Source organism: Rhinolophus ferrumequinum, chromosome 12, assembly GCF_004115265.2.
Source record: "Rhinolophus ferrumequinum isolate MPI-CBG mRhiFer1 chromosome 12, mRhiFer1_v1.p, whole genome shotgun sequence".
Taxonomy (NCBI): domain Eukaryota; kingdom Metazoa; phylum Chordata; class Mammalia; order Chiroptera; family Rhinolophidae; genus Rhinolophus; species Rhinolophus ferrumequinum.
In genome coordinates this window covers 21,471,737-21,488,190 of record NC_046295.1, presented here as the reverse complement: position 1 = coordinate 21,488,190, position 16,454 = coordinate 21,471,737, and the positions used below count along the sequence as shown (strand labels likewise).

Sequence of the window (16,454 nt, the reverse complement as noted above, 5' to 3'; positions counted from 1 at the left end):
GTACATGCAGTTGGGATTTTGGGTACTTGGTAGCCCTGCTGGGTGTGGAAGTAGGTCTAGACTCTGCTGGCCCAGCCCATTCATAGACAGCCAGAACTTTTAAAAAATAAAAAGGGTATGAAGAACTACTGCACGACATGTGAATAAGAAAAGACAATCCAACAGCAGAGCAAACGTCCATAACAACAACAAAAATAGGTACATGATATGCATAGGCTGCTTGTAGAATAAGAGTCACAAAAGATCAATTAGTGTGAAAGGATGTTCAGTTTCCCTAACAATCAGGAAAATGAAAACAAGGTGGTAATATAAATTTACAGTCATTAGTTTTACAAAATTTAAGAAGTCTGACAAAACTAAATAATGAGAAAGATGTGGAAAAATGGGAAATTTGGTACCTTACTGGTAGGACTATAAATTAGTGTAACTGCTTTGGAGAGTGATGTGGCAATAGCTAAATAAGTTGAAGATTCATACACTTGTGTACCTTCTGCCACATTAATTTCACTGAACTCCTAGAGAAAACGCTCACTCAGGCAGCAGGAGATGCAGGGGGTGCTTACTACCATACTGTTTGTACTGGTAAAAAATGTAAAACAGCCCAAATATACATCACTAAGGAAATGGATAAACAAGGGGGGAGGTGGGAGGGGCAGCTCTAGAAGAGGGTAAATGGGGTCTAATATATGATAATGGAAAGAGAACTGACTCTGGATAGTGAACACACAATGTGAGATATAGATAATGAATTACAGAACTGTACACCTGAAATCTATGAAACTTCACTAACAATTGTCACCCCAATAAACTTTAATTTAAAGGAAAAAAAAACACAAAAGCAAATGTTGATATATTCTTTCAGTGGAACACTATGCAGTAGTTAAAAATGAATGGTCTGCCATTGGGAAAGAGAGTAATGTGTCGGGGGGGGGGAGTTGGGAGAGCATTTTATTTATTTAAAAGTATTCATACCAAAGGGAGAAAATTGTTCGCTTTTTGGAAGCTGAGTGGCATATAGATGGGTGTACACATTTTGGAGTTGGAAATAACATGCCAGATTTCTATGTGAAACTAGCCTTCCTCTTTGATCTTTAATTTTTCTTCAGAAACTTGTCTCTTGTGGTGCTTAAATCCCGTTTCTACCTTGGCACATTCCCTATTTGAGTGACATTAATTCATGACGAGTGTAAAGAAAGGTACCTGTGTTTAGCTAGTAGAAAAGAAGGAGAATCACATTCATTAAATAGCAAGAGACTTTCCCTCCATTTTTTTCCCATGGTATAACTTTCTCTTGTAATGGTAGTGTGTTATCTAAAACCTTCTGCTTTACTAACTATATTCTCCTGAGCTTTAAATGACAAGTTGAGCATACTCTAAGTTAGGAAATATTATGTAAGAGTAGATGGTAATTCACTCAAGGGAAACACAGTTTGCAGGAAACTATAAAATAATTCATTGGAAACATTTATTTTAGGTTCCAGTAAATTAAGTCCCACTGTGGGTTTTCATGGGCTGTGTAGGGAAAGGGAATCATAACCAAAACAAATGGACAACAGCAATAAAACCTATATATTATGTTCTCTAAGTCTACTTAGAGAGCAAGATGTTTTTATTAGCGAGTTTGGGATTTGATGCATGCAGGACTTCTTCCAGAGAGACGACATATGTTCTCTTGTGCATGCCAGACTTGTGACAATCACAGTTCTCTGGTCCTGCAAAGGAAAGCGAAACGCTGTATAGCCGTTATGGCAGGAATGAAACCTTTTCCTAATGCAGCATCCTTTTTTGAATGCAAGCTCTTATTTGGCTCAGTGGCTTTGCACTAAGTCTATCTAGCATGATATTTTAGAATCATAAATCCTCTGATGTTTCACCTTCATTGCTCTTAGTAGGAAGGCCGTCGTTTAGTCCCAGAGGACCTGCTGGGTCTGGCTCTTGCAGGTATCTCCAGCTTCACGTTGGGTGCTTCCTCCTTCCCTCTCCGATCTTGAGTCATGCTGGCCGCTTGGAGGAGCCATGCTTACCCCATAGGCCAGGGTCTTTGCATATCCCCTTCGTGGCATCTTCAGTGCCTGCCACATAAAAAGAATTCAGTCTTTTCCAAATGAATGAACGGCAGAAATCAGAAGCTGTAGGGTGGTCGTGGTGGTGATGGAGATGTGGTGGGAAACAAGTGTATGAAAAGGTAACACCTTTGACTCCTCATCCGATCATTAGTGTTTGAGAGGCCGACTCTTTTACCCTCCTTCTTCTAACGTTTTTCATCACATTCTTACCAACAGTCATGCCAGCATTTTACCTTAATTTTTAAAACACACATTTAAAATACTACTGCGGTCGAAAGTGCCCAGAGCTGCTGCTGGTTTCCTGTTTTCTATATTCACCTTTTGTCTTCAAGCTTTGCCATTGGCTGAGGGGTATTTTGTGGGAAAGAAGAAAAGGCAAGTGCAATGATGGTTCAAGGGAATGAGATCAAATAGAATTGCATGGAAAGAAGAAGCTAAAGGAAAAAACAAGCAGACCAAGTGCGTGCAGTGGTGGGTGTGCTGTTCTACTGCCTTCTCTTCTGCTCACACATTGAGCGAGGCCCTGAGAAATAGAGATGGCAAGATTGAAATCACGGCCTTCCAGGAACTTGAAAAAGTTGGAGAGGCATGTAAACGGGTAATGGTGGTGCAAAATGCAGTCTACCAAGTGCTAACTAGAGTTAGGCCCAGGCGTGGTGGGAGGACAGAGGGGATTGGACTTCTTCACAGAGGAGGGCACAATTGACCTAGAGACAATCCGATTCAGTAGGAGTGTAGGCAATGGAAGGAAGCGATTGATTTATTATTGAAGGACAGGAAAGCCTAACTCATTTTAATCAGTCCTTGTTTGTTACCAGAGAAATGTTTAGCCACAGTGTTTAGCAATATACACAGTATGGGAACAAGTTAACAATTTCACCCGTTACAGTATCCCACAGTGCTGCCGGTTGATCCCTCTTGATTACCATCAGCCCACGTATACCGTTTCTTGGGAATCAGGAGTTTTATTGGGTGTAAGAATTAGGGGACCTGGGTTTCAGTCCGGTGCCTGGTAGGACCTGGCTGCCTGACATAACGCACCTGTTCATCTGGAGCCCACTTCCTCAGTGGCTCCCATCCCTGCCCCTCTCCCTGCTTGCCGGTGTGCACAGGTGCCCATGGCATGGTGTGTTCCCATCACAAACACAAGTTCACTCCTGCACTGATTCTTTGCTGCTGGATGACCTGACTTCCTCTTTCTTACAACCCCCACCCCAACTAAGAATTGACATCTCTCATTTTGACGCACAAAAAAGTCTATACTGCACTGGCTCATGAATGTATCCGCTTTCCTCTCATATTCTCTAACGTAACCTCTCCTTGCTAACTCAGTGAACGAATACACCATAGGACTCGGATAACATGAAGTGACTGGATAAGAAAACTTAAGGGGTCACTTCTGAAAAGTGCTTTCTCAGTATAACATCGCCTTCTGAAGTGTAAATTTGAGTGACACTTAATGAGTGACAGGGGCCCACAGGAACACCATTTTGGTCTTAAAGATCCTCATCTGTCATCATGCCGTATATGTTAATGTCTCTCCACCCTTTAATTGACCTGGATTTGGGAAAGTGTTTGTGTTTCTCTCTTTTACCACATGCTAGTCCTGGGTAGCAGCGTTTTGGAAGCCTTCACCTTCCAGTCACCATGTGCATGAATTTCCACATGTCCTGTCACCTTGTCACTCTTAAGTTACAGGGTCATGTCGTGGTATGTGGAGAGTAACAGCACTACTTTCCATTATAGAAGTACTTTACAGTTGACAAAGCTTACTCAGTTATATTCTACAGTCTATAACTGCCCTGGGAAGTAGCTTTTAATTATCCACCTCTTAAGTTGGAAAACTTAAAAGTGAAAATGACGTGCTCAAGGTTACCAACCTAGAAAGAAAACATAAAAGGTTCATCAACTTATGGATGTATACACAAAATGTGGTATCTCCATACATTGAAAGTTATTCTACTGTAAAAAGAGATGAAGTACTCATCCAGGTTATAACATGGATGAACCTTGAAAATACTATGCTAAGTGAAAGAAACCAGAAGTAACACCACGTAATTAGAAGATTATATTTATATGAAACTTCCAAACTAGATAAATCCATAGAGACAGGAGATTGGCGTTGTCGGGGGTGGGGCAGTGAATGGAGTTGGGGAAGTGACTGCTGATGGGTATGAAGTTTCTTTTTGGTATGAAAAGTGTTGAAGAATTACATTATGGTGATGACCACACAAATCGGTAAATACATTAAAAATAACTGAATTGTATACTTTAAATGAATAAACTTTGTGACATGTTAATTATATCTCAATAAAGTGGTTAAAATTGTCAATTCACTCTTTTCTTCCTTACATCCCAGAGCTTAAGGACAAGTGACTTCAAACCAACTGTCACTAGGCTGCCTTCTTGGTACATATTTGGCTTCATTCTTTTCCCTGCCATACCAAGAGGTACCCAGCCTCATCTTCAAAGTCTCTCCCTTCTGAGTATTCCTCTATCCCTTCCTCGCATGTCCAATTTGAACAAATAAGAGGACAGCCTCTCAGAGTCCCTGTATTCACCACCTACTGCTCATGAGCAGGTGCTGACATTGGGCCATTAGTAAGCCTGTGCAGAATTAAAACCAGAATATCCTTTCCTGTGTCCTTCCCATATTTTCTTTTTTGACATAATTTCATTAGAGTTCTGCAAGCAGTCAACCCTTTCAGGAGCAAGAGCAAGTCTTCCACATGGTTGAAAAGTGCTGGGCAGAAACTTGAAAGCAAAGGAAGCCATTAGTGCCAGTTTTTATTGCTAAGATCGTATTTAGAGCCTGTCCCCAACTTTGTGCCACTCTAAGCCTGTAGAAGAGCCAAAACCGTCCTTATTGTTTATTAAATGCTATGTATATTTGTATAAGAGTGGGAAAAATAACTATTGTTACATAGTTGATAGAGGCAATAGGAAATGGGATGATAAAGGCTGTAGCGTCTTTCCACATCTGGAAAGCATATTGGGAAAGAAAGAACCAAGTTAGCATGGGATGCAGTGGCATTACTTGAATATATGCTCCAGCTAATGCAGCAGCCTTTCCTCTTACATATATGCTGCAGGGGCAGAGGACACCTAGTTCTAATACCAGAGATTGTGGGTAAAAAAGCAAACCATGAATTTGTGTGATGGGTGGGGGGAGCTGCCACCCTTTCTCCTTCTCTGACTTCAGAGCCTGCAAGGTGTGAGTCTCCAGGGAGAGTCGGCTTCACTGCAGGCAGCAGACCTTGCAGCTCGGAGTGGAAGCAGAGTGGTGCCTCTGTCAGTGCACACAGCCTCTTTGCAGTGACAGGGTGCTTAGCATTCAGAAAATCCTGCCCAGGATTGTAAATGGAATATATCTCTCTATATATCGTTGGATCACTAAGGCGCCTTTCAAATTTTTGGTTCGGATGATGGAATTTCTGCAGATAGGAGTTATCAAACTTGATAATCTCAGACAGGGATCCATCTTTCTGAGTTTTGTATGGTTATTCTTTGTCCGAATGTAATTCCTTTGTCAATGGATCAGTGATCTGTATAAGATAGTGGGCCTGGGATTTCTTCATTGAATGCCAACTGGCTGTCCATCTATTTTCATGACTATCTCTGAAGTCTCTTCATATCTCTTATCGTTATTTAAGGTAAAATTTGTGATTTTTATTGCAGCTGTGAGCGTAATGCTAGTTTTCTCTGGCTTAGGAGGGGAAGAGCAGTTACCTCAGGATAGAGTGTGGCTGCCACATGTGACATAAAATGATGTATGAAATACTTGTAGGAGTCGCTCAGGTGTCTTGAGATACCCATTGGCTTGCAATTTGTCCCAGATGTTTGCTTTCTGCAGCGCTGAAGTACCTGCCTTGAATGGATGGAAGGAGGCTGTCTAAGCATGAGTGATGGAAATGGAGCATATTCTGAGCTGCCTGCCCTGCAGCTGGGACCTGTCAGTTATTCTACTTGTTATGAGTATTTCATGCAGTAGTGAACGATAATTCTATAGGCAGAAAGTGAAATGGAAGAAATGCTATCCACAAAAAGTATGAGGCTGTAGTTCCTGTTCTCTGATTCCTGGTGTCCCTTAGAGCATGTACTTTGCCTTTGAGCTCATTGTACCAACCGACATCAACACGTAGCAGTTTGCATGGTCACATAGCTGTCAGACTCTTGGAATAATTGTGCTAATCACGACCCACCACCACCTTCTCGTTCCTCCTCTGGGCTTGCTTGCACTCATTTGAGAAACGACTTCTTTGGTTTCTTTGATTCTTCTCTTTCCCAATTCTTCCTCTACTTTCTGACTTTTTTTCTTGATCGTTGTGTTGGCTTTCCCCGCTTCCTGTCGCTAATTTTTTGGTGATGCTTAAGGTTCTCTCCTTGAGCGATAACTGCTCTGTGGATACATATTCTCCCTGAGCAATCTCGTCTACTTTTCCAGTTTTATAAATCAAATACATAACTGCTGATTCCTTATAGCTGTTTCTTGCCTTGACCTCTCCCTACAGGCTTAGACTCATATATTCAGTTCCCTGCTGGACATATTTACTAGGACTTCAAACCCTATGGCTCTGTACCTGAGTTCTGCTCATTTGTATTCATCCATCTATCAAAGCCTGAAACCTAAGAGCCATCTTAGAATTCTCTGCTTCCCTCCTGTATCAAATCAGTCACAAAGACCTGTTTATTTTATGTCCTAAACATTTACTGAGTCTGTCCTTCTTCCCAGAGTTTGTGGTTTAAGCCCTCATCGTCCACCTGGATGATTGCAGTAGCATTCTAACTGATTTGCTTGTCTCTAATCTTGTTGTTTTTTTATAGTCTTCTCTCTGTAATCAGATGACAACAATTAATTTTACTATATTACCGAGCTTAAAACCTGTTGCAGGTTCCCCCATCAATTCTAAGATAAAGTCTAAGGTTTTATAGTAAGACACTTTGGAAAATATTTTGGCAACTTTTTTAAATGTTAAATACACACTTACCATAAGACCCATGATTCTCTTTCTAGCTCTCTACCCAAAAGAAATGAAAACATACATCCACACAGACTTGTATGCAAACATTCATAGCAGCATTATTTAAAATATCCCCAAACTGGAAGTAATCCAAATATCCATCAATTGGTGAATGGATAGATTAAAATGTGGTATAACCATGCAATGGAATATTATTCACCTATAAAAAGGAGCTAAACTACTGATACATGTAATGCCATGGATGAATCTCAAATGTCTTATGCGAAAGGAAAGGTACTAGATATTTAAGACTACCTATTGTATGATTCACTTATATGACATTTCCAGAAAAGGTAAAACTGTAGAGATGGAAAGCAGATCAGTGGTTGCCTAATGGTGGGAGTGAGCATTGTTAAAAACCGGCACAGGGAAACTTCTTGGGGTGATGGAAGTGTTTAAAATTGGATTGTAGAGATGATTACACAACTAGGTAAATTCCCTAAAACTCAGGGAAAAAAACCACAAAAACACTAAGGTCTTTAGCGTGGCATAGAAGGCTCACTACCATTCTCTTTCTGCTTTTTCCTGTATCACTTTTTATCATTCCCTGCCTTATGTTCTGAGCTCTGGAAGCACTGAAATATATCTACTTTGCTGCATACACTGTTGTTGTTATATTTGTTTTTCATCAGGTAGTAGCTTCTACTTGAGAAAATTTCTTCCTGTATCCCACATCTATCTATCCTTCTGGCTTACCTATACACATTTGAGAATTAGCCACACTGCGAGAAGCTTTCCCCAACCTTTTCTTCTTATTCAACTAGGATAAAATTGTCTATCCCAAGTTCTAATGATTGTCTACATATTTTTATGTACTTACCTCATTACAGTAAGTCCTCACTTAACACTGTCAATATGTTCTGCAACTTTAAGTAAAATGATGTGTAACAAAAACAGTTTTGTCATAGGCTATTTGATATAAATAAGAGTTAAATTCCTATAGTATCTCATCAACTTATAACGAAATGACATTGAATAAAATAATGCTATTCGAGGTCCTGCTGTATATTGAAATGGTTTGTGTATCCACATATCTCACCAAACTCATGTTCCCAGAGAGCATGTGCCATGTCTTATTTGCATATGAAACCTCCAGCACTAGCAAAGTCCCTGGTACATAGTTGGCATTCAAGTTGAGTTCTGTTGTATTCATTCCATTTGGTCAATTTAAACTAAAGATGATTTCTTGTCTTTTTTTTATTTTTTTTAGAATGAGAATCTGGGGGTTAAAGTATCATAGAGTTTCCTTCCTTCCTTCCTTCTTTCCTTCCTTCCTTGTTTCCGTTCTTTTTATTCCAAATGCTTTGCATGGTATTTTCTCTTTTTCTCTCTTTCCTAGCTTATTATCTACTTTTGATGTGCTATAAATAGCACTCCATCTAGGTTCTAGGTCATTCATTAACCAGGACGGAAATCTCAAATGAATTACTGGTACCATTTTTTCTCTTTGCAGCTTCTGTTTTTTTTCCTCAAGGGAATTTATGACTGAGCTTTAAATAGAATTTAAAAATGCTATATGACATAATTCTAGCCCTAAGTCTTAGGGTCTATTTTTAGAAAACACTGTCTTTTTATATTTTGTTCAATTTCAGTGGCTTATTGCAGTGGACTAGGAAAATGTATAAAACTTTTCCTGTTGTCAGGGATGGGAAACTTGATGGAAATATCATCCCCCTCTTTTGAAACTTGCTCCTTACTTGGTGAGGAACTAGATTATTTGGGGAGTTGAAAAATAGAGAAATACTGGTTGTTTTATTATACTGTACATTTTTATACTTTTAATTTTTTTTTCTAGAAGACAAAAATAGCATCATTTGCAAATGAAACTATAGGTGATAGTATAAACTGTCTTTCCAGGGAAACTCTGCATGATACCCTATAATAAATCCTACCAACTCTCTTTGAGGGGGTGTATGTAATTAGCTACATAGTCTGTGGGAAAGTCTCACTTTGGGTAAATGGAGTTTGGAAAGTTTTTCCTGTTAACCCTAGTGAACCACACCAGACACAATTAGAATATCATGTAAATCAATTTCTGAATTTTCTATGTAGTGTTTGACCAGAAGCAAAATAGGTTGGAGGCTGGGAAAAGGACCAAGTGCTTAGCTCACTAAACTCATTTTAATGTTTTTAGCTCCAGGTGTTCAAAGAAAATCAATCTTAATCTTATTAAATTATTGTGGGGGGAAATCACTAGTTTTTATATTATATAAGAGGATCCTTTCCACTTTTCTTCAATATATAAATTCTACTTGATTGTAAGAAATGGGCAGAATTAGCTCAATTTAGATAGATAAAAATGCCTTTACTCATTTTCAAAGAAAATCTGAAGTTTCTAGATGGGGGCTGGAATATAAATATATATATATATTTTTTTCCCCGAAATTCACTTTCAAAACATCATGGCATTTAAGCATTCCAATTTAATGACAGCTGAGAAAAACTAGTGTGAAACTTATATCCCACGGAATGAATTCACCCTGCCTTTCATACATGAGAATACCACCATCTGGAAAAGCAAGATCTACTTTATTTAGCCAAATACCAAGAAAATACTGCTGTAATTTTGACTCTCTGTGTCCTTCTGCATAGTTGATATGTCATTAAATATTTTCATTATAAATTTTATTTTTAGTACCTTTCTAATGATTAATGATTGAAGAAGCTTCACGAAGAGTCAGAATATGGACTTTTATTTATTCTCATAGGTGATGGTTGTCTACAAATGTTGGGAAAACAGTACAGTGTCCCACAGAGGTAGTTCAGTTCTTTCTAAAGAGCTTGTGCATTAAGTGATGTTGTTCTTTAAGGCATGTAGAATTTTTTTTGCCAAATGTAGGAAACCAACTTAAAATTCTACCTTTCATGTAAGACCACCTGTTAAGACACAATAAACCCCTTATTTTTAATAATGGTTTTTGATAGTTTACAAAGTGCTCTTACATGTATAGTTTAATTTAATTCTCCAAAAAATCTAGTGTTAAATGATGTGGTTTTCATTTCTTGGGTGTAGAAATTGAGGCAATAACAAGTTATGTATTTTCTCTTTCATTCAACTATTTGATATCATCATCAAGGCTAGAATTCAGGTGTCTTGATTCTAGATCCAGTTAAAAATAAAAATTACCTCCGTTGTCTCTCATTGACTTCATTTTCATTGAGGTTGCATTATACATGTATATAATTCTGTGGATTGTTCCATGGTACAGGTGGGCAGGAGTTCTACTTTCTTCTTTTGACAGACTAGTTATGCTTAACTTATGGAACATTAAAATAATTCTATCTGTTTAATATGAGTAAACAGATAGTACAGTACTTAGTAAAGTTATTTTTGATGATTTTTAAAAAGCACTTTGGAAAAATATTATATTTACTTTCTATTTTATAGTGTGGGTACACACACACACTAACATGTTTGCCCACATGTGTGTTTATGTACACACATGGACATATATAAAATACATACGTATTTAGAACCATGTTTAATGGGAAGAACGTATGTCATTACTCTTAATTGTAATTGTACTAAAAGTAATTTGATGAATGAATGTAGAATGGTTACAGTTAAGAGAATTTTCTTTAACTTTGGCTATAAATATCAGGCATCATAGTTCATTGAATTTTCTGCCTGTTGCTGATGGAGAAAAAGACATTACTCTTTGGAGGGGAGATTAAACTCCTAGAAAGGAGATACAGAACCAGTGCTAACTCATAGTTAAGGGTCTTCCTTTTGTGAGCAATTTTTGGTCTTAGAGTAATTCATTGAGATAAAATTTTTTCAACTCATAATTGTCTGCTCTGCAAGCACTATGTTCAGTAATGCAGTCTCGGAAGTTTTCAAATAAAGAAGCATGTGATAGGATTCCCTCCTTTAATGTCTTATAATTCAGATGAGCAAAGGTCCTCAGCAGTTTTACTCAGGTGGCAAGTTCCAAGTACTCCAACAGATGATGTGTTTCATTAAGCTGCAAAGGAAGTCTAATAACTTTCAACTAGGGTGGGCGGTCAAGTGGATGGAAAAGGTGAAATCTGGGCGAGCATTATAGATAATTCGTAGGATTTGAAAAATAGGAAAGGGTGAGTAGGTCCAGGCCCAAGGAAGAGGGAATAAACATAGTTGGTGGATGGTAAGGAAACCTGGCTTTGTATGATGGATAATAGATATAAAGCTGAACAAAAAGAGAGAAGCTAGGAGGTAAATAACTTCGCATTGTGTGAGGTATGAATAAATTTGGTCTTCAGTCTATTGAATTTCACTGATGATGTGATTTTCAAGGAGACCTTTATAAAAGGCAGTTGAAGAGATGGTTGGTAGTTGGCCCTCCAGTGTTTAATGCGATGCAATGCAGGGAATAATCTGAGCTGTGCTTAGAAGGTGGAGTGGCTTTTGCCTAGAGATGACAGTTAGTGAGGGGGAGCATGAGTCATTGTTGGAAAGTGCAGCATCCTCTGCTGAGAATAGTGGTCATTTATCTCAGCTGTCTCTTGCCGCTGGTTCCCATGGACATTTTTCTCATTTGGTATATGGAGAAGGATAGCATGAGACAATACTGGTGCAGACTCAGAATGAAGACTTTTAATTTAAAACATCAGTTGGTTTTTATTATTTATGTTGTTATTATTTTTTTTTTTTGGAAAAGTTGTGCATTTTGAAAGTCCATCCCAGAGTGAAATGATCAGTCTTACTTGCCTCACTTTTTGCCTCCTCTGTCATCTTAACATTAATATTTACAAAAGTACATTGTGCTTCGGTTCCATAAATCTTTACTGAGTACATTATTGAGAGAAACACAATGAAGAATAAAGGTAAGGTAGAGGAAGGTGAGATTTTGGTTTGGTTGGAACAGAGAGCCTGTGGAGGGTGTGAGAGAAGATAAGATTAGAAGCATAAGCTCCCAATGTCGTGCTAAAGTGGGTAAAATTAAGGAATTTGACTAGAGGAGTTTTTTGTTTGTTTGTTGTTGTTTGTTAAGATGCACAAGGGCATAGTGGTTCATTTGTACTGCTTTTTATTCAAAGAACTTGTTGATTTTCATTTAACTAATGGATCACTTTCTCAAATGGCAAGCATATTAGCACAAACAGCATCAGAAAATACTCAATACTATCAAATCTTGGTTTCAGGATTCACCTCACTGGAAAACAGGACAAAATTATTCTTAAATAAATGGCACTGGGAAAGGAAAACAAAACTAATTGTTGGCTAGATGGGCTCAGGGAGCCTACATTCCTTACCTTGACTCATGCATTAAATGATAGAAGTCTTAGTAATGTACTTAAGGAACCGGAGGAGAAAATATTTGGCATACTTCTAAGGAATGAGTCAGTTGTTATTTATCCCATTGTGTAATTCAGTGCCTAGATAGATTTAGATCCTCTGTGACTTGGGGGAAAAAAAAGCCCAGAGAACAGTGTAGATTTCAGTTTGAATACTCTTATTTTTCCAAGAATCTAATTAGGTAAGAATTTTTTTTTATCAACCAACCAATCAAATCAGTACTTGTATCTCATTCACTGTTTGCTGAACTGTTTTTCTCAGAGCACCTCTAATGTCAGCTTTTGTTGAGAAGAGAGCTTCACTCTCTCTCTCTCTCTCCCTCTCTCTCTCTCTCTCTCTCTCTCTCTCTCTCTCTCTCTCTCTCTCACACACACACACACACACACACACACGCACACGCCTTAAACCAAATAGTTACAGCTAATGGACTGATGAATTGGATTTAGTATGAGTTACCAGGACTAGTTCTAAATTATTATTAATGGACACAGTGATCCCATTTGGTGTCCTGTTTGACACAGTGAGCCAGCAACTGTGGTTCTAACCTGTGATAGATGCAAAAAGTAGAGAAATTAAAATCATTCTCAGTTAAGCCATATGGGGTTGAAAATGTGATATTGTGGTTTTTGATGAAAGCCATATTTTATATCCTAGAGATGATCAAAATGTAATTAACCCAAGGTTAACAGGGTTCTCTAATGTTATTACAAATGGAGACATTTCTCAGCTATGTGTTTTTTTGTGACAACTTTGCAAATAAAAAATATCTCATTCATAGGTCATGGGAAGGGTCTATTTATAATGATCTAGTTTTTACCAAAATGGGACCTTGGGATACATATACTGAGTTCCCTGGCATTGGAGACAGTCGACTGGAACTGAGAGTTGATTTGGGGTTGTGTAGCATGTGTTTCTTTATTCAATAGGAGATCAACTAGATTAGAGTTTTCCAGCCTAAATTTAACTAAAAACCACATCCTTCAAGAATAAGACACAAGAGGAGTAGAAATATGAGCCATATACAACTGCTACCACTGAGCAAAGTGAAAGGAGGAGAATCAGTGTAAAAAATCCGTTGGATGGTAGGGAAAATTTGATAACCTTTAAGGCCCCTTTGATTTGTGATTTCTTGTAATGAAGACCTGAATGTGCAGATCAAGTCACTGGCATGCAGGCTCCCACTAGGAGGTTCTAAACTGAATGCTAGGGTCTCCCCACCCCCCAATTCTGGTTTGGTAAACATTTTTAAGAAAGCTGGCAAAGAAGCTGACTGCTGGGCCAGATCGCAGTTGGTGCAAGCTTAAGATTAGGTGGTAGTAATGCCAGACAAAGCCGGGATCTGTGCCTGTTGTTGAAATAGTGAATAGCTAGCATCACCCAAGACACAAGTTAAGTGAGAGAGCTGCTGTGAAGGGTTAAGGCAGTGCATCCACCTCGGGCTTTTCTGAATCTAATGGAACTTCAGGCTGAGGAGGCCAGTACCATGGACAGCTCTTCAAAGTCGTGGTGGACGTGGAAAGCGGAGGGTTTAGCCTGGGAAAATTCCCTTCAGGTCCTGGCGACACCTCTTTATGGCTAAAGGTCTCTACCATGGGTAGGGAATTTAATTTATGCGACCCTCAGTTTGCTCATCTGCAGCATAGGAATAATATCTGTTTTACATAGTTCTTGAGGTACACAGATGATAAACTACAAGTGAAAAATTATGCGTCAGTTATACAGAGTAAAGATGCTTCATATCGCTTTTATTGAGCTTTCATGTTTCATCATTGACCTTTATCTGCCTAACATTATATTATGTTAATTAAAATTGCTAGATTCTTCTCAAGGTATGAAAGAACAGTTCAGTAAATGGCTGAGAAAGTCCACGGTACTATAAGTAGATACATATTGTACTGATGAGAGACAGGAGCTAGGATATACTACATATTGTGTAGGTTCAGACACAGATTCTTATATTTATTATGCCATTTAATTTTTATAAGAACTGAGTTTACCTAGCAAAGAGTAGAGGAGTCAGTCCATGTCATGCCTTTCCATCACAGCATATTTTCCTGTTATTGCTGCTGGGGTGAAATGAATGGTATCTGTACGAAGGGCTAGAGTGGTGGTAGAATTCAGATTCTTGGTTACTCCAAGAGTGATCTCTTCTAAAGGTTTTCCTGTGGCAGAAAGCAGAAGACAGAGAGAAAAAAGAGGGTAAGGAATATACCTTAGCCGCCCAATCCAGGATATACAAGCTTCCATGGCCAGGAGACTGAGCCATGCATCCAGAGGCCCTTTTAGAAGGAGGTGAACCACGCTCGCTGGGATGATCCAGGTTGTTACTGAGGTTTCTGCAGGGCTGGTCGTGATGGGAATCCTTCAGAGACCCACAACGCAGTGGCTACTAAAGGAAATGAAAAATCGTACTTTGATATCTGTGTGTGATAACTCTGTAGTACAGTGATGTCTTATTGAAAAGTGTCTATCTTTACAATTAGAGTATTGTAAGAGGAACGAAATTCTGATGTCGTTAGCATTTAACATATCTGTCTTGGATGAAACCAACGTATTTTTCTTGTGATCCCTTCATAAAATTTTATTAGACTTAATTTGAATCTTTATTTCAGAACAGAATAGTATAGCTAATGTTTTATGAATGTGAATCCTACATGTGAAAAATGAACATTTGCACGTATAAATTGATGAATATAAATTATATGATAATGGGAATTCCAAGAAATAGCATCAATATCATTCCATATTGTCTTCTCGTATGTACGTAAGGATGCAGACAGCTACAGGGCGCTTTCTAAGACTAGTGTTCAAGTCCTTTTATTTGAAGATCAGCTGGGATGATTTTTTTTTTCTTGCAAGTTTGATAAATGTGATTATCTGTTCAATAGTCCATTGAGGAATAAGTTGAAGAAGTAGCAATCTAATTAGGTAAGAATTTTATTTTTCTATCTAGGGAGCATTTTAGATCCATTATACAGAGGGAGATGAGTATTTTATGATGCTGTTGTCCCTCAGAACTTTGAAAAAGAGAATGTCAGTGATTAGAGAGTTATATCATGATTTACATAATAGAAAGAGTGCTGGGGTTGAAATCAGAAGACACAAGTTTGAATTGTTTCTTCAAAACCTACCAGGTTCATGGTCTTTGGTAAATTGTTTAAATTCTCTAAGCTACAGTTTCGTCTTCATGGAAAGTAGGACAGCCCATCTGTCATGGAGTGATGGTGAGATTATATTAGATGATGTTTGTGAAAGTGCTTAACATTTGTAATGTATTTTTAAAGAAACTTTATAATAATTTTCCGTTTGGTTATTTTCTACAGAAAGTGAGTGAGAAGGTTGGAGGAGCTGAAGGAACCAAGCTAGATGATGACTTCAAGGAGATGGAGAGGGTAAGTCATTACCGCTTAAACTTCCCTTTGACATAAAATTGCCTGGCTACTAAGAGAAGAAGGGAGAAAGGAAAGGGGAAACTGTTCTCCACTGGTGCCTGGGAATACATTTTTTTATTTTGAAAAATACTCTTCTTTTTTTTTTTCTTCCCAGTATCTATTTTAAAACAAAAAATGTGAAGTATCCCATCTTCCCTTTGTACTATCCCAAGGACAATACCTCAGTGAAGGTGGAATGCCATGATATAATTTGCCTGCTGGATTTTGTCATCATTTTTCCAAACAGGGACAACATAGAGCTGCTGTTGAATTGTGGTGAGGTGGGAAGAAAAGAGAACGTGGGAACCGATGTCTCACATGTTTTGGGGAGAGTTTGAGTCACTTTCTGGCTTTAGAAGCTGTCCCTTGCAGGACCATGCCAGCCAGAGGCAGCAGGTGGAGTGGAGAGAAGGCAGCTGTGGGCCTTTCTGACCTTGTACCTGCTCCACTTCCACCGCTTGTTTCCCAAGTCAATTTATTGCTTGGACCCTCTTTTTTCTTTTCTTTGTTTTTAAATAAAAAAACGAGGATGCTAATCCGTTCTTGGGGGACTTTTATTAAGGATTAAAAATAGTACAAATCCTTTAGGATTCTGCCGAAAAGTTGGTTCTCAGCAAGTGAAGGTGGAAGTGGTGAGCAAAATAATCCCATTTCACTT

At 38.4% G+C, this 16,454-nt stretch overlaps 1 protein-coding gene across 2 annotated transcripts in view; it reads left to right on the top strand.

Moving 5' to 3' along the window:
• SH3GL2 (SH3 domain containing GRB2 like 2, endophilin A1) overlaps nucleotides 1–16,454 on the top strand; it is a 196,639-nt gene that overhangs the window by 134,842 nt on the left and 45,343 nt on the right. For both annotated transcript variants that reach the window (XM_033123674.1, XM_033123675.1), the window contains exon 2: nucleotides 15,689–15,757. In XM_033123674.1, the coding sequence (XP_032979565.1) occupies nucleotides 15,689–15,757 (69 nt within the window). The remainder of the gene's footprint in view (nucleotides 1–15,688; nucleotides 15,758–16,454) is intronic.